Source organism: Gobio gobio, assembly GCF_949357685.1.
Source record: "Gobio gobio genome assembly, chromosome: 24".
NCBI lineage: Eukaryota > Metazoa > Chordata > Actinopteri > Cypriniformes > Gobionidae > Gobio > Gobio gobio.
In genome coordinates, this window is record NC_137120.1 from 19,724,030 (window position 1) to 19,748,243 (window position 24,214).

The 24,214-nt window shown below is 38.1% G+C and overlaps 2 protein-coding genes across 2 annotated transcripts in view; one reads left to right on the top strand and one right to left on the bottom strand.

Annotated features, from left to right (window-relative positions):
* rnf123 (ring finger protein 123) overlaps positions 1 to 24,214 on the top strand; it is a 220,354-nt gene that overhangs the window by 88,159 nt on the left and 107,981 nt on the right. The window lies entirely within an intron of this gene.
* On the bottom strand, positions 13,627 to 17,185 carry amigo3 (adhesion molecule with Ig-like domain 3). The gene is made up of 2 exons (XM_079807155.1): positions 16,359 to 17,185; positions 13,627 to 16,117 (listed from the first exon to the last, which is right to left on the bottom strand). The coding sequence occupies exon 2, from the start codon at positions 15,996 to 15,998 to the stop codon at positions 14,541 to 14,543; it is 1,458 nt and encodes a 485-aa protein (XP_079663281.1). The 5' UTR covers positions 15,999 to 16,117; positions 16,359 to 17,185; the 3' UTR covers positions 13,627 to 14,540.

A 24,214-nucleotide genomic window follows, 5' to 3' on the forward strand; every position in this document is an offset into this window, starting at 1 on the left:
GGAAAAAGTTATAGCTACAATTTAAAAAAAGTGCTAAAAATATTCATTGTAAAACATGTTAACCACATTATATATAATTGAACTATAAAATACTGTAAAATTTGTAGTTTTTGGAAAACATTTTTAAATTACCCTATAATTTACAGTGTAAGTCTATTTACTTAAATATATGATGAAATTTTACAGTAAATTGTTGTTACATTTTTTGTAAGTAAAAATATAAACCACATTATAACTTATAATGGTAAGACCAACTAAAAATGTTAAAAGTTTGAAAATATGTAACAAAAAATATATATATTTTTACCTTAAATTTAACAATATACTTTTATTACTGTGTACGATATAGTTAAAGATTTTTAGTGACTAGCAGTTTAAATTTCAGTCTTTCTTCAGGAAAAAATATTGTTTTGTATTGTTAGTTTTGTCCAAAAAGGTCTGAAATGAGCAGCTTTGACTACTACAACATTTCTCCTTTCGTCTTCCACAAATGAAAGAAAGAAGATCCTAATTGTTTTAACCTTCATCTCATTCTCACATTTATTACATTGGCATCTGTCTTACCAAGGACATTTCAACACAAAGCATCACATCCCTGTTGCTCCGTCATGCAAATGTGTGTATTTGCGCCCATCTGACCAGCTCTGACAGGAACCATGGAGTCTTTCTCACTCCTCTAGAGCACTGACGAGATTACCATCCTTTGAAGTGCGATGGCCAGTGTCCGTGTAAGCTTTTTGCTTTTAATGTATATCTACATTCTTAAAAATAAAGGTTTCAAAACAATGTGAACAAGGGAACAGTTCATAAAAGAGCAAGTGTGAAGAATATTTAAAAAATCTAAAGAATTTCCTCTAAACAGAACCTTTGTGCAATGAAAAGGTTTCATGTATATTTAAGATCCTTCATGGAAAAGTGTACCATTCCAACATATAGGCAACGGATTGATTTAAACTAACAAATCACTCTTGAAATTGATTAGCAGCATTAGTTATGGATGTTTTTTTGGAAAATATCGAGATAGAAGAGCAGGCAGGTCTTCTCTAGAGCTCTGCCAGAGAGAAAATATGTAAATACATTTCTCTTGAATCAAACTCCTTTATTTGGCATGACAATTTTCACTCACTGTTCAACTCAATCAACTCGCAGTTTACGGGCCTGTCAAAGCTGCAAGAATGTGTGTCACCTTCTCACAAGCTCTGTGGTGACTCAAGGACGCATGCGGTCGTGGAAGTACAGAACATTAGCTTTTCTTTTTTCCCTGTAGTGCTTAAAAAATAAGCAATTTGTACCCTGCGGGGTGTTATTACACAGTTATGATGTTAAGTCTGAGGTGGCAGCATTCGGCAATGATTCCATGCTCCGTGAGACTCCACACTGTAGGTGTTCAACGTTCCCGATCAGTAAATACTGGTTTAGTGCAACCATTACAAAGCAGCCAAATGGATTGATCAAAAAGGCGTTTTAGTGTTCACACTTGCAGTTCAGTTCTCTTCGTATGTTAGGCTCAGGCTAAAAAGAAAATTATTTATTTAGTCCTTTTTGTTTGGTATATAAAACAAAAAATGGTGTATATTTTGCGAAGGAACTTGCATCCAAAACAATGCTGTGAGCTGGGCTTAATGTGCTCACTGTAAGTGCGTTCATGAAGGTACTTTATACCAGCTGATAACTCACAAATAGCTTATAAAATGTGTAAAGGAGTTAAAACAGTGGCAGGATTTCCTCCGTTATGCACACAAATGAAGATTTGAATATTTTCATATTTCAGTCGAAGTCGCACCAGAGGTCGTTTGGAAGTGGACGAGACCCCCTAAAAATGTCTTGGTCCGCATGTTTGGTGCATAACCAGGTTCGGATCACACTTATTCAAAAGAACTGCATAACAGAGCAATCAAAGCAGAGTTAGTTTTAATTGAACCAAACCTGCCAAGTGTAAACACACCCTTAATGTATCTAAAGTTCTTTAAATAATAAATTAATTGACAAATTATTCAGGATGAATACTTTTAAGTCACCTTGCAGAATGAAGGGTTGATTGGTGGTAGACTGTGCTCAGTTTGAGTTTTCTTCCTTTAAAGGGACTACATCATAAAAACAATCCCCCAAAACAGTCCTAAATTTAGTTTTTCAAAAACCACACTGAAAACCATTTGATGTAGGATTTACTTTGAAACTTTGAAAATTTCACAACATGCATCACATTAAGACTGAATGAAATGTTCAAACTGTTAAGTTCGGATTGCAGGGATCAGGAACTTGTTAAATATAAACTTCTGCTGCTCTTTAAAGCTACACTGTGTGATATTTTCCCCCATCTAGCGGTGAAAAGGTATATGACCATCCAGTGAATTTTAGTTTCTGTTCCTCTCAATTCCGATTTTGTTTTAACTCCTACGGTGGCCGATTTAGTCCAAGATTAACATGGCTTCCAGTTCGACCTCGTCCACATTCGACACGGTGCCTGTGGGATATTCTGTGCGCAGTGGGATGGTTGGAACTCAACTGGCCTAATTATTCGTCTAGAAAGAACTGCAGCTAATCCAGAGTGAACTTTGATGATAGTAATGTTTATTCAGTCATCCAATTGCAAGGCATAAACAGGTTTGCGTGGATATGTACATAAATGTGGTTTCTGTGAGAGAACAAATAAGGATGGTAAATATACATGATAATGACATGACAGAAGATACACAGTTAAGAACTGTATAACTATACTTATAAGTTACATTTGTATAATGTAACCGTAAACCAGAGCTTATTGTACCATATATAGGCGCTAAATGCAGCTGCATTAAAAGGAGCTGAGCTGCCGCCGCTGCTGCTAACAAGCGGCGTCGGATTGCAAAAGTGTGTGCGCAGCTTTAGCACTGCAGTGCGCTCTGTATAAGAATTGTTAATATGCTGATCAGACCTGATACATATTTCCATCAACATACATTACAAGCAAATATTTTCTATAAACTAATAAACATTTTTACGCTATTGTATGTTGACACAAAAATACTTCTGAGGTGACATCAACTGAATTACGCGATGACACACTCTGAAACACATCTACAATGACAATAACTATTATTACTTACGGAGTTATTAACGCACAGAAATACCACACAAGGAAAAACAGACTTTTGAGGAATAAACAAGCCAGGAAAACTCCGTATAACTCTGTTACTGGACGCTGCTGAGATGAAAACTCTCTGTGCATGCACCAGATAAGTCTGAACAAGTTGACGCGCACATGCGCGAGGCAGGGAATTTTGTACAGTGCCATCGAGTGTTAAAACGCGAAAGGAGAAGCTTGAATATACGGGTATGTCCCTCTTTGGCTAATGTACTTTCAAGATGGAGGGGCAACATGGCGACCTGCATTCGAACCCCTACCCGTATGTATTTTAAATGGCATATTATAAACTTACGAGAATACTTTATTACTTGAAAGAAGTAAATATACATTAATGAGCACATATATTTTTGAAAGACCTAAGTGTTTTTAGCTAAGAATAAACAAAAAAAGTTACACAGTGTAGCTTTAATTTGAGAGTTCCATTTGTCTGCTTTTGTAATGGCTGCACTAAACCAGTATTTACTGATTGGGAATGATGCAAATTAAACATATACAAGAATTCCTTTGTTCCTGTATCTGTGCGAATGTTGAATAAGTTTTTATCTTGATAACTGTTTTTTTTTTTAAATTAGTATTTGTCTATCTGTCTATTATATCTCTATGCAACAACATGTAGTCCACAACAAATTGCCTTTCGAGGACAATAAAGTATACTACTACTACTACTACTACTACTACTACTACTTTAATTTAATTTAAGTTGATATTGTTTGAAAGGATATGCAACACATGTAGGAATGGTGCAATGTTTGATAAACCTTTCCAAATTTAAATCTGTGTTAGTTCTTCTGGGGCCATATTCACAAAACATCTTAAGGCTAAAAGTAGCTCCTAACTTGCCAATTTAGGATGCTTAATTTTAGGACTCCTAAATTTTTGTTCTAAGAGTATTTCACAAAGCTTTTTAGAAGCTTTCAAGAAGACTCCTATGTCACTAAGACCAAATCACAAACAATGGATGTTGCCGCAATCTGCCTCAGCAATCTGCTAAAAAACACTGTACACCATTGCTGTCCGAGGGGATTGAGGGCTCTGAGTTCGGAATTTAGGCCAAACCCAGAGTTCCGCCCTGTATCGCCAACCGAGAGTGAGTCATCGGGGTGGCGGAGGGAAGCAGAAAACTGTCGAGGTAACTAAGTGAGTCGGCTCGGCTGTATACCTCCTCTCGCACTGATTAGATAAATAGTTTGAACGTCCTCCTCAAAACTTAGTTTATAAAACGTAATTTTCACTTGAATTATGCAATCTCTCGAGATGCAGACATGTAAGAGGCGGACAATTAGCTGAACAAGTAGGCACTAGGCATCTTTATTTGAATATGGCAACTTCCTTATTTTAAAAACTTTATTTGAATATTTTAACATTCTTATTTTAAAAACTTTGCCAACATGAAACCTCATTCTACAATATTTCTATAATTAAATCACTTGACAGAGACCCCTCCCCTATCAGCCAATCACTGTGGGCATAGTTAGTAAGCGTAATGACATCGTTCATAGCAACGAGGTCAACCGCAAACTTTTACTGTCACTTAGGAGAACTCTTAGTATTAAGATAAAATGTTTTGTGAATACGGCCCCTGATGTTTAGGAATATTGGTATTTATCCCACTTCTTCCTTATGTTACCTCGACTGGGTGGGTCAAATTTCTGAACAACAAATTAAATTGAACCACTTTATATTAGGTGGCCTTAACTTCTATATACTAACATTTAAATTAATAATTTGATACAATGCACTTATTGTGTACATACATGTTTTTACATTGTTCTTACATTTGAAAAATTACCTGAATGTAATTACATCTGTAATTAATTTCTGTAGTTACATTTTAAAATTACACTGTTGACACTTCACTTACACCTAACCCTACCCTTAAACTTACCCATAACACCACACATGTCCCTAACTTACAACTACATTGTACGTATTGTTTTGTTGTAAGTACATAGTTAAGGCCACCTAATATAAAGTGGGACCAATTACATTGATGCCAATGTAATAATAGATGTAGGTTGATGTCTTATAAATTACAGTTGTAATCAAAACTATAGAACCCCCATTGCAAATTCGGTTTATTATCAAAATGTACAGACTTTCAACTGTTTGCAATGAACAATTCAAACAAAAGTAATAGCTCAACACAACTAATGTTTAAAATGGTTTCCCCAAATTCAACTGAAAATGCAACATTTAATAACTTCTGCAGTCTCAAAATGATTCAATCTCTTCATGGCAAGCATCTTAATTATTGTATTATCACAGTATTCCTGTTGTGTATTTCGATCAAACAAAGGCAGCCTTGGTGAGAATAACTTTTTTACTTTCTATACAATGTTCCAGGTGTCTGACATCAGTAATTTTGGTAATGTAGTCTTATTTTTGCATCTTAGTTTTAAAATATGCTGTTTTGCGACTGTGTTGGAAGTGTTTTCATAGTACTATGAACTCAAAAGTCACATTGAAAAATGTCTCATAAGAACTTATTTTTCTTTTAAAAAAAACCTTTAATCATTGCACCTGTCTCGCTGTGCAACACCTGATAATTCCACCCAGAATCCTCTGCATTTCACCTTGTATTCTTCAGACTTTCTTTCTCATACTTCCTCCGTGAAACTGAGCCGTGACAAACACATGGTTCTGAGGTGTTTCTCTGTTTAATACTCTGTAGTAGTGAGTCGTGTACCGGTTCGTCAGCCTGCAGTGCATCAGGAAGGTTTTTTCCAAACATCTGTTGTTCTGTTTGGCTACAGCGCTGCGCCATCATTCGTTAGGTGTTTATAATGTTTTGTCTCTCATGAGATTTATTTTTCAATGTGACAGCTGTACTAATATGTAGAAAATCTTTGAACGTGATGTCATATTTAATTGCTTGTCTGCTGTACAGCGCTAAATGCAGTAAGTCATCGTAAGCCTGCCCTGGACGGCTTCATCAAATACCAGTGGAGCGGCTAACTGTCGGATCAGAATGCTCATTAACAATGCCTGCTAATTAACTTAAGCGGACTCCAGGCTCTGGGTTCATGTCTAAACATCCTGTTCAGTTTAGAGAGTGAAAAAGGATACGCTCACACACACACATCTAACAGGGGAAGTCCTTAATGATAGTGCTATCGATACCCAGACCAAAACCAGTTTAAATGCTTAAGAAAATTAATGGGAAAAATATTTCCCGGCAGAAAATGCAGAAAAACTGTCCGGCCCCTGTTTTTCACTCTACTCTAGTTTTATCGCTGACTTTCATTTCACTTTATGTATGTTTGTGTTTCAATAGTAATGTGCACTTGAGAAGGCTGACCTGCAAGGATTGGTGTTACTTTGACTTTGTCCCTGACGCCCAAGACTTTCCACTTTCTCTTATGTGGATCGATTTCCACTTTAAATGAATCTAGGCCAAACCTGCAATTCCATCTTATTTGTTTCTTGAAGGAATTTGTATTGAAATATTTTCTTTTAAATGTTTTTTTTTTCTTCAGTGTGTGTTGCTTTATTTATTTATTTGAAATACATTTTCTGAGCTTTTATAAACTACCAACATGACCAACATAGTGCAACTTGCCATGCCTTGATTTTATTTTTAGCTTGGAATAGGTTTTGGATTGTTGGGCTTTTTTCAAATGCTGAAGTCAGAAAGATGTCATAAATTGTTAATGATGGCTGCCGTACCTTTACTATAAAACCATACTTTAGCTTTCCCTCAGTGATCTTAGGAATTAAGGCCGCGTGTCCACCAAAGCGCTTTTATCCAGCTGAAAACACTAGGCGCTCTGCTGAAAACGGCAGGCTGTGGGCGCTTGAGAGCGTTTTGGCAGTTTGCTTGTTATGATACGGAATATCCGCGGAAGTGTTACTAGTATCTCATTTCACAGATAGTTTGTTTCTGTATTGATTCTATATAAAATGCTGATACAATGTAAAGTATTTGTTCTGGCTCTTGTTTTAAATTATTTTGTTCTGTTATTATACTGCTTGTTATCATCTGTTGACGTTGTACAGTACAAGCAGAATGTTGCGGTTGGTCGGTTATTTGTCCCGCTCCTCCTCCACTCTGATTGGACGGCTGGGTGAAAAGTGACAGTGATGAGCGCTGCGTTTTACTCAAAGTTGAACATTCTTCAACTCTAGGCGACCAGTAAAAAACGCTGAACGCTCAGCGCTTGAGCGTGAAATACTAAATACTCACTCAGCGCCTCGTTACGCTCATGGCGTTCTAAAAACGCGGCGCTCCCATTGAAAACAATTGAAAACGCCAGCCAGCTGCGTGAAAAAACGCTTTGGTGGACACACGGCCTAAGATGTTAAGAAATGTGACTCCTGTTTGAATATGAAAGTCCGTCCTTGACAATTACATTAAGCTTGATTTCTTTCTTAAAAAAGTAACAAAAAAAAAATCCAGTCAATGGTTGCCATGGGAGTCAAGGGAGATTTTCAAAGATTTTCATTTATTTCCCATTTTTTCCTTATTGGGTTCCCCATCCACTTTTGTTGTATGAGCAGCATGAACAATCTGCCAAACATTTCCTTTTGTTTTCCATTGACGAAAGATTGATGAGTGAAAATTAACTATTCTTATTAAATAATAAGGTTTGCATACAGTATATTGGCTATACTGTATATAAATGTTGCTTTAACACAGACTGCAAGAGTCCACGATTCGAAAGTATGCTGTTGATGTTAAGTTGCAGGCACATTTATGTCACAAATATGACTTGCATAAATGTTATTGAAATTAACACTAGTTTTAATTAAATTTTTTTTAAAAATAAATAAAGGTGTGTAATGTGCTATTGGAAAAAGACAAAATATCAAACCACACCACACCAAAACTGCTTGTTTTCTTGAGGTTGAATTAACCAGTTTTCCTTTCACCCTTGCAATCCCCAGAATAAAAGAACACTGAATGATTAATTTCAGATGTAGATTACAGCTAAATCTGTCCTGACATGATTTGTAGGGGGCCAATCTCGGCTCTGTGTTTGTCTGGCTGGCTTAGAAGGTTCATCAGAACAACTGTAAATATTCTTGATTGATGAGCGCTCTAAATTTGTTTGCTGGTAATCGAAGGACTGTTGTCGAGCTATGATGAAATACCTATGAAATGGATGGACCAGAACAGCAGGAAATGAAAGATGTTGTAAAGAAGGGTGATTTATCTGTCAAGGCTTCTTAGGGATTCCAACAGAACCCCTCATCTGAAATTCAAACCTAAACCAAAAATATTCCTTTTCTGAATTTGCACATTTTGCCTTATTTTATTTACATTAAATGTAAAATACCTTAAACCTAATTGCATGGCAGAATTATTTCTGTAATTTTATTTATTAGAATTGTTTGATTAGATTTAGAATGATAGTTTGCCATTTGTCAAGTTCCATCTCAGGGTTCCATCTAAGGTTCCATCTCAGACACACTGTAGTTAATTAAGCTATTGAATTTTCTCAAATGCAAGGTTTTATTTTATTTTTTATAACGCTTCCAGTTCCGCTTAAATCATGCAAGAATAGAGTCTAGCTAATCAATTACACATTCCTCATTTACATGTTCACAGGCTGTTGGGCAAAACTGTTGTATTTGTCCTGCTGAGATTTAATGGTGGAAATCTTGCAGAAAATCCAGCAAATGAAAGCCCAGCTGAAGTGACTGTATTATATTAGACTAAAGCAGTGTTTGCTTTCATTCTAGCTATGAGGCCTTTCTGCACTAAATTGTCTGAAATAAGCGAATTTAAAAGGAAGTTCAGTTAATGACTAAAATCTATCTGTCTAAAATTTCCCCACCCTTTATGGGCTTCGTCTCTCTTTGTGTATTAAAGATGTTTTTCACCTGACTGAAAATAATTCAACATGTTTAAATAATCACACACATTTTATTTCGACAGCCCTTTTGTTTCAGATTAAAATTGTATGTACGTTTGGGTCTCAATTTAGATTTGGAGTAAAAAAAGCCTTTTTACTAAATTGGTGTTGCTGCTTAAGTGGACTAATAATGTAGCATGGGTAAAAAGAAAATATCTTGGACCCTTTTATGCTCATGGCTCAAACAAAAGCCCATATTGGTCTTCCCACACAGGCATCTGAAGCTCAGTATGGTGCTCAAGGAAGAACATTTTATAGCTCAGCAGATTTTATGACTTTTCCTTTTAGGATTTCCCTTTACTTATTGTTCATTCACCTGCAATATAGAATGATGTCCTGACTTGTGGACAATAGCTCCATACTGTGAAAATGTGTTTATAAACTTCAATGTTAATGTTTTTTAGAGGTGTTTTTGTGTGTTTTTATATAGTGTTTTATGCAGTAATACTGTGTATTACTGCATACTATCATCACTGTTAACACGATTTTAGGCCCTATCATACACCCGGCGCAATGCAACGCCAGACACGTTTTTTGTTAGACGCGTGATTATTGTTAGTTTCAGCTCGACGCAGTTATCATTTTCACGTCCAGCACCACATTGTTTAAATAGCAAATGCACTTGTGCCCATCTGTTTGCCCATGGGCGTGCTGGTTTGAAAAAGAGGTGTATTCTGGCGCATTGTTTAGAAGAACTGGCTTTTAAAGGGAATGGGGAGATGAGATTGATTGGTTTATTGCACGTTACGCCCAAAACACACGCCGGCCATTTTTTCTGTTGCTGAACTAGCAAGTGTGGATTTGGACACGCCCTAAGTGCACCTGCGCCATGCGCTCAGATCGTTAAAATAGAGCCCATAAGATTCATGGTCATACCACTACCAGATTTCAGCCATACCACTACCCTGTGTGTTATTGGGGGTCGTCTCATAATCTTATTTGCCTAATGATGGAATAATCACAGTATACCCATGCACATGAAACTGATATTGTAAAAGTCCTCTCACAAAAAAACATTGGGTTTTAATTAGCCCCAGGCTCGTATTATCCTGTGCTTTTTTGTGCTGTCCCAGTTCTTTGACAGTATTGATCCCTTGTATTTTAATTAATACACTAATGAGGTGGACCACACGCAGCTCAGAGTCAGCATTTGCATCCCACTGCATGAAGTCCTCAAACAGGAGTTTTATACAGCATGAAAAGACACGTACCCAGCAGAACATGTACTCAGGGTGGTGACAATGATAGAATGTACTGTAAATGACAAGTGGATATTGTGAAACATTTTACACCTTTGAAATATTTTGCCTTAGGGAGAGTGGGACAGAGTTGTGTCAGCTGCTTAATGTAGCAGATTATGCACAATTTTGATGACGTTTATATCTATTTAGAAATGGTCTGTCAGATTCAACTGCTTGCGATTATGAAATATGTATTAGAAAAGTCAGTTTTTTTTCCTAATAGGTTGGGTTTCATTTTATTTTGATGGTCCCTTTAAAACATTCTGTTGACTATAAGTAACAGAACTATATGTCTACTAACTCTCATTAGAGTATGTCTATTAACTCTCATTTTAGAGTAGAGTATTAGTAGACTGGTAGTGTTAGAGTTACTCACAGTCAGTACAATGTCTGTTGGAGACCATCACGATAAAGAGTTAGCAGATTTTAACCCTAAAGGGACCTTCGGGACAAATGTGGGCAAAATCTTTTTTTCTTTAATTTTAAAAATACTTCCCTTAGTCGGAACGGTACAAGGCTTGGCTACTTTTTCTAAGTTTGCCACCTGAACACAAATTTTTTTTTTACTTGATTTTACAATGTTAAGTGGTTGAAAAAAAAAACTCCCTAATTGGGCCTTCGTGGACAAAAATGGGCACCCATAGGAATGAATGGGAATTTAATCGATTTCAGAGCTTTTTTTTTTTGTCCAAAAAATTTAAATAAATCCAACACAATGCAGATCATACATACACATAAATGAAGGGGTGAGTCTGTACAACATTCTGAATGTGGCAAATACTCACAGATGCGCGCACACACACACACACACACACACACACACACACACACACACACACACACACACACACACACACACACACACACACACACACACACACACACACACACACACACACACACACACACACACACACACACACACACACACACACACACACTTCAAAGTCAGATCAAAGCACTGCTGCAAGATTTGTTGTTGCTTACAAACAAAACATGTCTGCAGCATGCTACCTAAACCTCAGTGGCAGTTGCTTTTTCAGTTCATTCTGAAGCAGCACAATGCAAGGAAACAGAGCCATGTCTGTGTTATCAACAGGAAAAAAAACAGCATTGTCTGTAAAAAATGCAAAGAACAATCAATCACAATTACCTGCTGCCACAAGTGCATGTAAGCATAATAAAAATAAATAGTGTTTTTGTCAGGTTTATATTGTTTATACTTACCATAAAGTTAACACTTACTTTTTTTTTTTTTTTTTAGTTATTGTTATGTTTATTGTTATTATACCTGTTTGGTACCATTAACCTTTTTGAGTTAATTAAATTTAATGATTTTGTTAAAAATCAAAATGTTACATGATCTCCTACTTTGTCTTTTCCTTATTGGCATTTTTGTATAGTCTAAAACAACCCAGATGCTTTTTTTATTTTTATTTACAATTTTAACTTGTGATAAAATGTAAAACTTAAGAGGTTAAATTCGTTAAAACATTGGTTTATATAGTTCAGCCTTTATGCAGCTATGCAGCCATTGGGTAATATTGCTATCTAGTGGCTATTGATATTTTATCTTTTTTTAAATTGTATACCAACATAGATCACCAAAGTCATCACATTTTTAGGTTTTGGCTATCTGAACATACTGGAATATTTTTTTTTTACTGAAGTTAAATTAACTTTTAATATACATAAATTATATATATATAAAATAAATATATTTTACATAAAAATATGGTACTTTTAGTGGTAAATAAATTCAAAAATACAACAAAAAATCAAAAAACTGCATAGATAGTTTTTATATTATTGATGATATTGATATAACATTTATAAAAAAAAAAAATTGGGATCACACCTCAGACCCCCGTGCCCAAATGTGTCCACGAAGGTCCAATTAAGGGCTGTAATATGAAGGTCCCTTGAGGGTTAAGCAGACAGATTACTAATACTGTAATGATGGGAGTTAGTTGACATGCAGATGCAGTTACTTAGGGTGTTTTCACACTTGGGTTCTCTTTAAAAGAACCATGCTCAGACCCCTGAAACGGACCAAGAGTGAAAACACCCTTATAGTCAACATAATGTTCAAAAGGGACCATCAAAATAAAGTGTTACCATATGTCGTTGAATAATTTTTTTTTAAAACAATGTAAAATTGTCTGGCTATAAATATTAGCCATGATTCACAGATTGAAGCATTTTACCCTTAAAGTTTCAGATGCTTTGAGGTAAAATATGCCTCAACTAAAAGTGAAAGTAAGTTTTCAAGCCAAATGCAAATGTATATAAAATAATTATAAAATGTTGATTGCAAAAAAAAAAGTTGCAGCTTAGTTAATAAAATACTTGGGACTATTGTGGATGTGTAAATTGTTTTTCTGATTTGCATTCATATTTATTTTCTAGTTATTCAGTTTACCTCTAGATTTAAGAAGTTTTAAGAATTCATATGTATGTGCCCCTATTTTAAAGATGTTTAATAGATGCAGATGTAAAATACATCTTAAAATATATTTATGAATGCTGGAAAACTTAAAGTTATAGTACCCCCCAAAAGTGAAAATTTTGCCATCATTTACTCACCCTCTTTCCAAATCTGTATGTCTGTATTCTGTGGAACATTGCCACATTTCACAAAATAATATTTTCCTCAGAAGAAAGTCAGTTTTGGAATGTACAGTTTTGGAATGAAATGAGGGTCAGTAAATGATAGCTGAAATTTCATTTTTAGATAAACTCTCCCTTAATAAAAATAAAAAGGTCCACAAATTACCCCACTCTCTTCTACTCTAGAGCCTTGGTGGAAACTGTGCATGCCTTTGATATTAAAATGCTTGTCTATGCAAATATGGTTAGAATTTTGGCACAAAACAGAGTGGTAAGAATGATGGTTGTGATGATGGTGGTTTTAGTGACAACATTGATTCATTAAGCAGATGGAACACACTCATTCATATGCCAATATTCAGGGGAAGATGGCCTTCGGCTCAAGGGTAATGTACTATTGTAAAATACTCCCTTCAACTGCCTGTTTTAATTTGTGGGTCATGGCATATCTCCAAATCATCACACAAACTTGATTAATCAGAATTGCTCTCTTCACTGGTCCCAAGGTTCCAGCGAGTAAAAGATTATTAGTGGTTTGTGCTGCAACTTCAGTGGTTAGAATAATATTTGTGTGCCATTGTCAACCAAATAAGGACATTTTTGTATGCTGTTGTCAAAAGCAACCATGATATTCTTGAACATTTAGGTTTGATCCCAGATATATCACACAAGTTATCTCATGCTCTGGCTGGCAACAGCTTTTGATGATGTTTTGTTGTTATGTACAGTTGCAAACAAAGTGTTATATTTACACTTGAAAAGAGAGAAGCAGGAATGTTATGACACACATTCTATAGTTTGGATGCTCACCTTGGCCAAAGAGACTTTAATTAAAAATAAGAAGGCAGACATTTACCTCTGGGGTCGAAGCAAAAGGATTTATTAAGAAGCTGATAAAGAAGGGATTTGTGGAAGGGGAAGAAGGGTGGGTGGCAAGGGGAAACATGGAATGCTTAGGGAGGGGAAAAAAGTATTTCAATATTTTCACAGATTCCATTTAATCCAATTTCATCCATTTCATGTTATAATCTTATTAAGGATAAAATGTGACATCTGTATGACATCCACATTCGCTCTGATAGCTTAGGAGCACCATCTTGCATGACTGAATGTCAATTTTTTATGACCAGAACCCTTACATTTCCAAAGTGGGCATGACTGCTTGAAAATGATTTACTGCTGCTAACTATTCACTAAGTTGTCAATGGGAAACACAGGGGTTCAAAGCACACCTATAAAAAAATAAAAAACAACATTCTAGTCATATCTGTAAAAAACTAGAAATTCAGTATGCTTTTGTCATTCTCCTTCATATCATTCATGCTATTTCTAGAGTAGAGTAGGGTTTATGCAGTATTCAGTGGGTTATATGCTCTAGACAAGGCATTCATAGCTATGAATCTATAAAGGCTCAAGCAATGGTAAAGTGGAAGCTTTTACCCTTCTCACCTTTTGTAGTTTCAAACCATTTCCTTTCTCTTGTATCATCTCATGGCTCAGTCAAGCCTTAAGGCCAAATCTTGGGAGCACATGGCTCCATCTTTTTGCATTTTGTTCACTCTGATTGTATGTGCTTTCCTGCTCTGTTCTGCTCCCTGCTAAGGGCTCTTCCTGATCTGCCCTGAGTAGCTGTGCAGTTGCAGACTGCCACGTTGAAGGACCCACGTGCTCATTTGAGCAGGTCGTTGGGATGACAGTAAGCAGCCGCTATGGCACAATAGTGGTGTCTGAGAAGACGGAAGTGACAGAGTCAGCATCGCTCCGTGTTACTGCCAGCTTGGGATGCTCGAGGGCCAGTGCTGCCCGCGGCCTCCCATTCTGTGCCTCTTTGATGGGTTCCAGAAAGACCACATGCTTGTTGTTACTGACCTTGCGGCCGGGCCCCTCCGTGGTGGCAGGTGGCGTGGGCGTCAGGATAGATGACTGGGCGCTGCATTCGTTTGCTGGACTTGGTGTCACTGGTACGGGCTGCTTGCGACACCAGCAACGACAGGGTGTCAAGTAGAGGTACATTAGGACCAGAACCAGGCTGACAACACAGCCCAGCAGGGTTGTAAAGCCAGTATTAAAGGACTCCACCTCCTGAGGGTGTATCAACACAGTTACATTAACTTCATAAGTCGTGTTGCGTGACTCTTGATGGTTTTGTGCCATGCACAAGTACACCCCAGAGTCCCTCGCTTGTGCTGCCAAGATTTCCAAAGTACCATTTGCATACATTCGTAGAGTATTGTTATTACCAGGGGGAGCAATGTATTCCTTATTTGGGGATACCCACCAATAGGTAAGATGCGTTCCATTTAATGATGTTTTACACTCCAACATTTTTGAATTCCCAGCGTCTGCTGTCAGACTATCTGTCTCCGCTTGAAGTTTTACCATGCAAGTTTCAAAGAATTTTACATGTTGAAGAAACCGCACTGGAGCTCGGTGCTTGCCATAAAGCAAGCAGGTATGCTCCTCCCGAAAATCTCTCACTGAGTTAAAGCCTCTATGTTCCCATTGTTTAAACATGCTGTATATGGAGCACTCGCAAGTTAGGGTATTGTTGTGCAGGAACAACCCTCTCTGTAAGGATTCCTCAAGAGCCTCAATATCCTCAACCGGAAGGTTGGGCATATGGTTCGAGCTTAGATCCAGAGTCAAATTGGCATGTTCTTGAATGGAAAAGAAGGGAAAATCTGTCAGTCTGTTATGGCTCAGGTAGGCTTTGCGTAGGTTTCTCAAACCGCTCAAGGCTTTGCTCTCTACCCTAACTATGCGGTTATTGTAAAGGAGTAGCTCCTTGATTCCTAATAACTCTTGGAAGTAATGCTGCTCAATAATGTGCAGTTGATTGGAGGAAAGGTCCAGATGGCGTATGCTACTTGTATTCCGGAAGGTTCCAGGAGTGAGTCTGCTCAGCTGATTGTGGGCTAATCGTATTGTGTCAAGATAGGGAAGGCCAGCAAAGCAACCCTCCTCAAGACTCTCTATGTGGTTGTGGTTGAAGTCCAATGTTGCAATCATTACAGGCAACTCTACCGGGACATGGTCAAGGCCAAGGTTGGTGCAGCTTAGGATATCAGATGCAATCAGGCAGCCAGAAGGGAGATTGGCTCTGACTAGCTGCAGCAGAAAAGAGCTCAGCATTAGGGGTGCGGCCACACCCTGAGCACACAGCATTATGCCGTAAGGATGCTTTGGTTAGGAATCAGAGCAGCCAGAGTTTCACCAGGGTAGAGGTCCACACGCTGTTTGAGTCAAAGCTGTCGTCTTGATTAGCAGTTCCTATCCTTAAAATTCTGACAGATCAGATCGCAAGAGTGAGAACAAAAAGAAATCTGTTATTTAATACAGCGGATACCTTGCTTAATAATTCTTTGCTTTTGGTGTTCTGTCAGCTTAAGGCATGAGCGTATTCTATTCAAGGACTATTATTATTTAATATTGTTTTGAAAACTTACTGTCAGTCTGATCCCGAAACACCACATTAAACAGTGAAATTCTAATCTTAGAAATTGAAGACCATAAGATTATCTTTACCTTAAAATTGCCAACAGTTGCTCCAAATATTCCGCCTCATAACTCCTTGTTTGACTGGCACTAGGATTTTGAGTGTTTCACCAGATTTTTGTCCATTCTCAGGTAGAGAGTTTTGAAGGCATGGTCATTTAAGTCATTGAAGGAAAAGCAATTGTTTTTGCCCTATCCTCAAGGCTGAGCCCAGCCTTCTGTGAACCATCCTTTTTACAGTTGGTGTTGTATTGCAGTCCTGACATCTGAGACGGAACAGAAGAGGTCTTAAATCAAGAGTTAGCTTGTTGCCGCAGGCTGGAGGATGTTTTTGAGAAAGTCAGCATCCTGTCCAGTTCAGTTAATATAGTTGCCCTCAGTTGAACAGCAGGCACACACCGCGTCACATGAGTACTGGTCCACAGTATCCCTTACAATACAAGCAATCTGTTGTTTGCTTTAACCAGAAGATAAAGATGCAGCTCAGTGTTCCTTCAGTACCTGGAGAAAGTAGTCCTTAAATTTTAGATATACATTTTTCCCATATAAACACATTTGCTGAGTTAGTACTAATAACTCTTGGTGACTCTTAATCTTTTAGTGTCCATGTGGCATCTGGAAAAACTGGTGAAAAGATGAAAGCACACACAATGATCAGGATCTTAAAGCTTTTTGGTATCTCTTCCAGATCCTTGTCTCTTATCAAAATGTTCTCCCTCAGCATCCATCCTTTCTTTCCGTTCCTCCGATTTGCACTCTGAATTATATGGGTCTTCCTCTTATTCCTCTCTGTCGCTCTCTCTCTCGCAGAGCTTAAGTGCGTACTACACTCCTCCTCTGCCTCTCTCTTTCCTCTCTGCGCTCTATAAACAGACAGGCATGGAGTTTCGGAGGAGGGGTGCTCTGGAGGGGTTCTTCTGAGGACTGATTGGCTGAAGTCAGAGATTATGAAAGGGAATTGTTTGCCAGAGCCTCCCCTGATAGAGCTGTTTTTCCACATCCCTTGTGTTCCCAGATACCTCTTAGGCAGGTTATGTTTACTCTATTTAGCTTTAATAGCTCATTGACCTGTGTCCTTTAATGACGATCTAAATAAGCTGTAATTGCTTGGAATAAAATTTTTATTATATTATATTATATTATATTATATTATATTATATTATATTATATTATATTATATTATATTATATTATATTATATTAATTATTATATTATATTATATTATATTATATTATATTATATTAATTATTATATTATATTATATTATATTATATTATATTATATTATATTAATTATTTTATTATATTACATTACATTACATTACATTACATTACATTACATTACATTACATTACATTACATTACATTACATTATATTATATTATTGGAAAGCTTGTTGTGATTAACTTATCATTTAAAGGGAAGGAGTCTAATTTAAGGGATAGTTCACCCTGAAATGAAAATAAAGCCATCTTTTACCCACCCTGCTGTTGTTCTAATGCCCTATGTCCTTCTATCTTTTTCGGACCTCAAAAGCAGAAATTTTAAAAATAGTCCTGCACGTGCTTCTTTCTATAATGGCAGTGCATAGCGACCAGGCTAAAACATTACAAAAAATGTACAAAAGTATCACGCAATGATACAGTGAGACGCGCGCCATATATGGAAAGTGTTCAGGAGGCATACTATAAGGTTTTGCGAGAAATATTATTCAGTCAAAATACTGAGCTTGGCCGTTACTCTGTGCGCGTTCCTGTGATGGGTGCGAGCTGTCAGCACTGACTCAGTCAGCAGCCCCTCACGCAATGTTGTCATGACAATCGTTACACAATATTCCCTTCAGGAGGTTTTATTATTAGTATTATTGTATTATTTCTTATCATATACCTTATAGAAAAGACGAGAGTCGCGTTTGTTTCTATTGAGCCTGATTTCTTAAAATAGTGTGTGTGTGCTTATCCTGGGTACTATGACAACAGTGCGAGTTATAGTAAGCATGAGCGCCAGCACCTGCTGACGGCTCAAACTCATCACAGGAACGCGCGCAGAGTAATGGCCGAGCTCAGTGTTTTGGCTGAATAATACGGTTTCTTTCTCGCAAAACCTTATAGTATGTAAGGACACAGGGCATTAGAACAACAGAAGGGTGAGTAAAAGATGGCTTTATTTTAATTTTCGGAAGCAGAGGTAGAGACAAAAATTACAATCATATGATTTGGCTATATCCTGAGTGTTTTGAAGTCATGCATTTGTATTGAAAACAAACGAGAATCTCCACATTTTGCCAGGTTTGGTGTCAGTGACACCAAAAATGGTTCTGACATATCTAGTAACTGAACACTATTGGCTAAGTTTGAATATCCAGTTTATTTTGTATTATGATTCACTCATGAATTAAAGATAGTGGGTGTATCCGTGTCCTTGAATTAGTTTTTTTCTGCGCCTGTAGAGAATTTGTATGTATGAACAAACATCTTTATATTGCTTGTAGCACATATTTTCTTTGTATGTAGGTGTGTTAGTGCCTGTGTAAGCTAGTCATAGTTGCACAGGCTTTGACTACTGTCAGGGTGCATTATCCTCTGAAGCCACTGCTGTGGGCCACTGCCAAAGATCTTCGACAAGCCATACACAAACATACACTTCTCTGGGTTCCTCTAATACACAACCCATTACTTCTCACCATCTTCGCCAGTTCCATACCTCTAACTGATTGTCGAGGGCCATATTTTCGACAGGTTTCTTGTCACTCTTCCTCAGGCAAAATATTTCACAGAGCGTTTAGTAAAGACTGAGTCTAATTTGCTCACTGTCAACGGTCCCCTGATATGACATTGTTCTGGAAAATTGGTTTCCTGGCTCTAAGCTTGTTCATTTTTCACAAACAATACTCTGGAAGTGAAGGAAACATGCGGGAAGACAGGAAGAGGAACCCAAAGGTTAATAGCTTAGTCTCTCTCATATATGTTTCCAGACAACCATCAATTTGAGCCGGAAGTTGCTTTGCACCTTTTGATAACTTGGACCCAAGAACCAGCAAAGCGTCTAACTGCTTATTACGGCGTCCCTGCTGATGTCTTTACCGCACTTTTTTCAGCATGACATATCCATCTGCTTCAAACTGCAGCAAGCACCATAAAGTATTAGACGACCCCAGATACAGTGTTAAAGGTGAACTATGTAGGATTTTTGCAGTAAAACATCCAGAAACCACTAGGCCAGTGTTATATATTTTGTTCAGTTGAGTACTTAGAATATCCCAAATGTTTTCAACTATTTGTAAATCGTGAGAAAATTGCTATTTTAACCAAGGAGCCGGGACGTGTGAGCTATGCGTGTGAGGGAGTCGCCTGTCGATTGCGTCATATCTGCGTCACCCTCGGTCTCCGGTTTTATTCAGTGAAACACTTTACTCTCACTGCATTGTGAACAAGTGTCATAGCAGCCGCCGAGCGAACGTCATAACTTCCTTTTCAACACACTCAGATATATCTAATACGATAAACAGAGCTGCGTTACCTCACACTCAGCACTGGAGAAGAGGAAGTGCCGCCGGCAACCGTGTCATAATAAAAGTCCCGCCAGCGACTATGCCATAATAACAGTCCCGCTCTTCAATCGCTCCTGCGGCCTTGTTCAGCTCCAAAACACTCGGTCCTGCTCTGCTTCAGACTACAGTAATGTTAATAATCGCATCCATGAACATGATTTCTGCCCGAGTTCTATCCTGATTGTTTCCAACCGGCTGTGAGGTGAAGACCACATGTCCCGAGATTCTGCGCTCAAACGTGGCGTCATCAAACTACGCCTTTGTTTTGAACAGGCGACCTCTAGTGGATGGAAAAGTTACATAGTGTAGCTTTAAGTCTTCCAAAGAGCGTCCTGAAGATTGTGACAGTAAGTTAGTATTGTTTGACGATAAGAGGTAAAATATGACTTATGAGGAAATGGCTTGGCTTCTGACATGTTGTTTAATGGAAGCAGCCCTCAGTTGTTGATAAATGCTGTACAAGGTGTTTTTGTGATGGTGAAAGACCTCAGGGGTCTGCTTATTTATTCAAGACAGACACACATTTGGTTCTCAATAGCTGGGTAGTCTGTCATTGAGGACAAACAAAGTGATGTGCCTTGAATGTGCTGCAGAAAAGCTTTGTTTTGTAGGAAAAGAGTAGGTGGGTGAGTTTGTTGCAGCGAAGAAGTTCACACTTAAGAGTTTGGAAATCGCAATTATGATTTGACATGTTCATTCCGACATAGCATTGTTCTACTTTACTAAAGAATAACTTTCACACCATTGTATGCATTTAAGTACTGTGTACTTAAACATGTATTTTAAGTACCTAGCACAATAACGATAATGGCATACTGAGGGATATCGATGGTTTCGACCACCCTTCATTGTTTTCCGCATAATTCTGTGATAATTACTCAAATGTGAGCTTGTTCTTAAATCACAAGTATTTTTTCAAAGTCTAAAGAACTGTGGATAATAAATCAGTTTTTTTCACTTCGAGTCAACCAGGACAAAGCATCAAGAGGCATCTACGGACCTAGGAAATATCACTTCATCTGCACATCTCTTTTGATCTTGGCCAATTAGATGGGATTGTGCATTATTGTCGAGACGCTGCATGCATTCAATATGATCTGCAATCTAAGATCTTTTCGGAGCATGTAAAAAAACTAACTGCCACCAGACAATTCATAAACCGAAAAAGCACATTGAGGCAGGCTGTTGTGCTGTATTCTACAAATGTTTAAGACAGACTTCATGCAGAGGAGCAAACTGAAGGGGAACGATTTGAGACATTGCCTCTAAATAGCCTCTTTTGTTGTCTGCTTTCTCATTCCTGAGCATAATAAAGCACAGTGCTGCTGTTAGAGCCGAGTTCATGTAGCATTTTATAGTTATATGAATGCCTGTTTTGTGCAGTGCCCCTTATTTGTGTACATTTGAGTTAATGTGTGGAGCATCTAAAGAAGCATTAGGTTCTTTTAGAATACATTTAGATCAGAGTCACGGAATTGAATATATTATTTCTATACACTGAAGAATAAAAGCCCATAAATAAAGAATATGTGGGTCAGAGATGTGTCCTAGCGGGTAGTGCACATGCTCTGACATTCATGGTAGTCTCAGCCTCAGACGCCTCAGACACCTACAGTCTGACCATCTCATACATATTGCTCACTCGAATGCAAGAGCATCTTAAATAATATATTTCAGTCTGATTGGCTTGTTTACGCATCTTCTAGGATTCTTGGGTCTGACCACACTTCACAATTCACAATTCACAATTCAGTCTGTCTGCGTGCAAATGGAGCTGTGATATCAAGATATCGGTTGATAGTGCTTTTCTGTGAGTGCTTTTGAGGAAGTACTAATTACTTGATTTGCCAGTGATTTGCCATCCAGTTAATGACATCAAATCATTTTGAGTACATATTTCCATTTACAGAATGAAGAATGACTTTTAATACTGTAGGTTACTTGCCATTGCCTCTAGTATTCATTAAATGGCATTGTCTCTCATTAACTAATATTAGGTTGCCGACCCCCACTATAGACTATATACAACTACACTCACCTAAAGGATTATTAGGAACACCATACTATGGCTGCGTTCACACTGCAGGGCTTAATGCTCAATTCCGATTTTTTTAAAAAATGCGTGGCATTGATTCAACAAGGTGCTGGAAGCATTTAGAAATGTTGGCCCATATTGATAGGATAGCATCTTGCTGTTGATGGAGATTTGTGGGATGCACATCCAGGGCACGAAGCTCCCGTTCCACCACATCCAAAAGATGCTCTATTGGGTTGAGATCTGGCGAATGTGGGGACCATTTTAGTACAGTGAACTCATTGTCATGTTCTAGAAACCAATTAAAAATAATTCGAACTTTGTGACATGGTGCATTATCCTGCTGGAAGTAGCCATCAGAGGATGGGTACATGGTGGTCATAAAGGGATGGACATGGTCAGAATGTAGCCTCTTTTTCCTATTTGTAGTGGAGATGAGTGGTACCCGGTGGGGTCTTCTTCTGTTGTAGCCCATCCGCCTCAAGGTTGTGTGTGTTGTGGCTTCACAAATGCTTTGCTGCATACCTTGGTTGTAACGAGTGGTTATTTCAGTCAAAGTTGCTCTTCTATCAGCTTGAATCAGTTGGCCCATTCTCCTCTGACCTCTAGCATCAACAAGGCATTTTCGCCCACAGGACTGACGCAAACTGGATGCTTTTCCCTTTTCACACCATTCTTTGTAAACCCTAGAAATGGTTGTGCATGAAAATCCCAGTAACTGAGCAGATTGTGAAATACTCAGACCGTGCCCGTCTGGCACCAACAACCATGCCCCACTCAAAATTGCTTAAATCACCTTTCTTTCCCATTCTGATATTCAGTGTGGAGTTCAGGAGATTGTCTTGACCAGGACCACACCCCTAAATGCATTGAAGCAACTGCCATGTGATGGGTTGATTAGATAATTGCATTAATGAGAAATTGAACAGGTGTTCCTAATAATCCTTTAGGTGAGTGTATATGGGCCCTTTTATCCAAGAGCCCCTTGTAAGCTCTGCGACCAGCCCTAATTATCTAATAGCATGCCAAGTGTAGGGCATATTTTTGAAGGATGTGAGGGAATCGTGAGCCGTGTGTATGTAGTGTTGGAAGCTGTTCCAAAAGCCTCCCCCACGCTCATCTGTCAGCCCCGCTGTGCCTGGGAGAGGCAGGATTGAAGTAGAGTCTCAGAGAGGTGCCAGTGAGTCAGTGTCTGTCTGTTGAGGGCCACAGACGCCGCAAATAACCTCTCCTGTTTACAGGCTTGTGCTCTTGGAGAGACACCTGCTGTCATACTGGGATGCTTTACAACTCGATTCCGATTGATATATTTTAATATATCACCCCCCCCCCCCCCAATTAAAGTATGTATTTATTTATTTTTTATTTATACTTTTAGTTTTTGTGTCCAGTAATTTGATTAGACAAGCTTATTTTGAGATTATATACAACAGCATTGGAAAGTTTTAATGTCCATTTACCTACAACATAGAAATCCAACAGTAGTTCAAAGTATTTTAACAAAGCTATTTCCGTTTGCTGCAGTGATAATAATAAACAAAATAGCTTGCCATGTTTTGTCTGAAATGTCATTTACTAGACATATACGTCTTGTCGCTAAATGACATATAGGGCCCTATCATACACCTGGAACAATCCGATGCAAGTGTTTTTTGCTAGTTTCAGCCCGATGCAGTTATAATTTTCACGTCCACTTTGTTTAAATAGCAAATGCACTCGCGCCCATCTGTTCGAACATGGTCTGAAATTGAGGTGAGTTCAGGCACATTGTTGGCGTGTTGCTATTTTGAGGAACTGAAAACGACTGCTCCGTTGACAAACAAAAACCTGGTCTAAAGTCAATAGCGCAGTATTTTTTGTGTTATTTAAAGAGAGCGTTAGTAATATGCTATGTTAGTAATAAGCAGCACACAAACATGCCAAATATAAAAAAATAAAAGTATTCCTCTCTGGAGAAGCGTTCAGTTATCCTGACAAGCCAGACCCACATCAAGATGTTGGGTCTGGGAACTCACCATTGACAGGGCTCAATCCGAGGGGCGGGACAAACGTCTTTCAAATTCCCTCTGCACGCAATTGGATAGCGCTACAACCAACCAGAGAGCAACGTGAAGTGGAGCTAGTTGATGGATTAAACTTTCGCCGTATCCGGTCGACAAAACTCAGAACGCATCTTCCTTTCTTAAGAATGTCTTCAGTGCCGTTCTTTGTTCTTTTCTCAAAGAAAAGCTTAACTCAAAGTCTTCCAGAGTCGCGGCCAAAGCCGATTCGAAAGACCGCCGTTCGCCAGCTTCTTTGTTTA

Bases quoted from the DNA above. Each gene is read 5' to 3' on its own strand.
- amigo3 (XM_079807155.1), bottom strand. From the start codon at position 15,998: ATGCTGTGTGCTCAGGGTGTGGCCGCACCCCTAATGCTGAGCTCTTTT.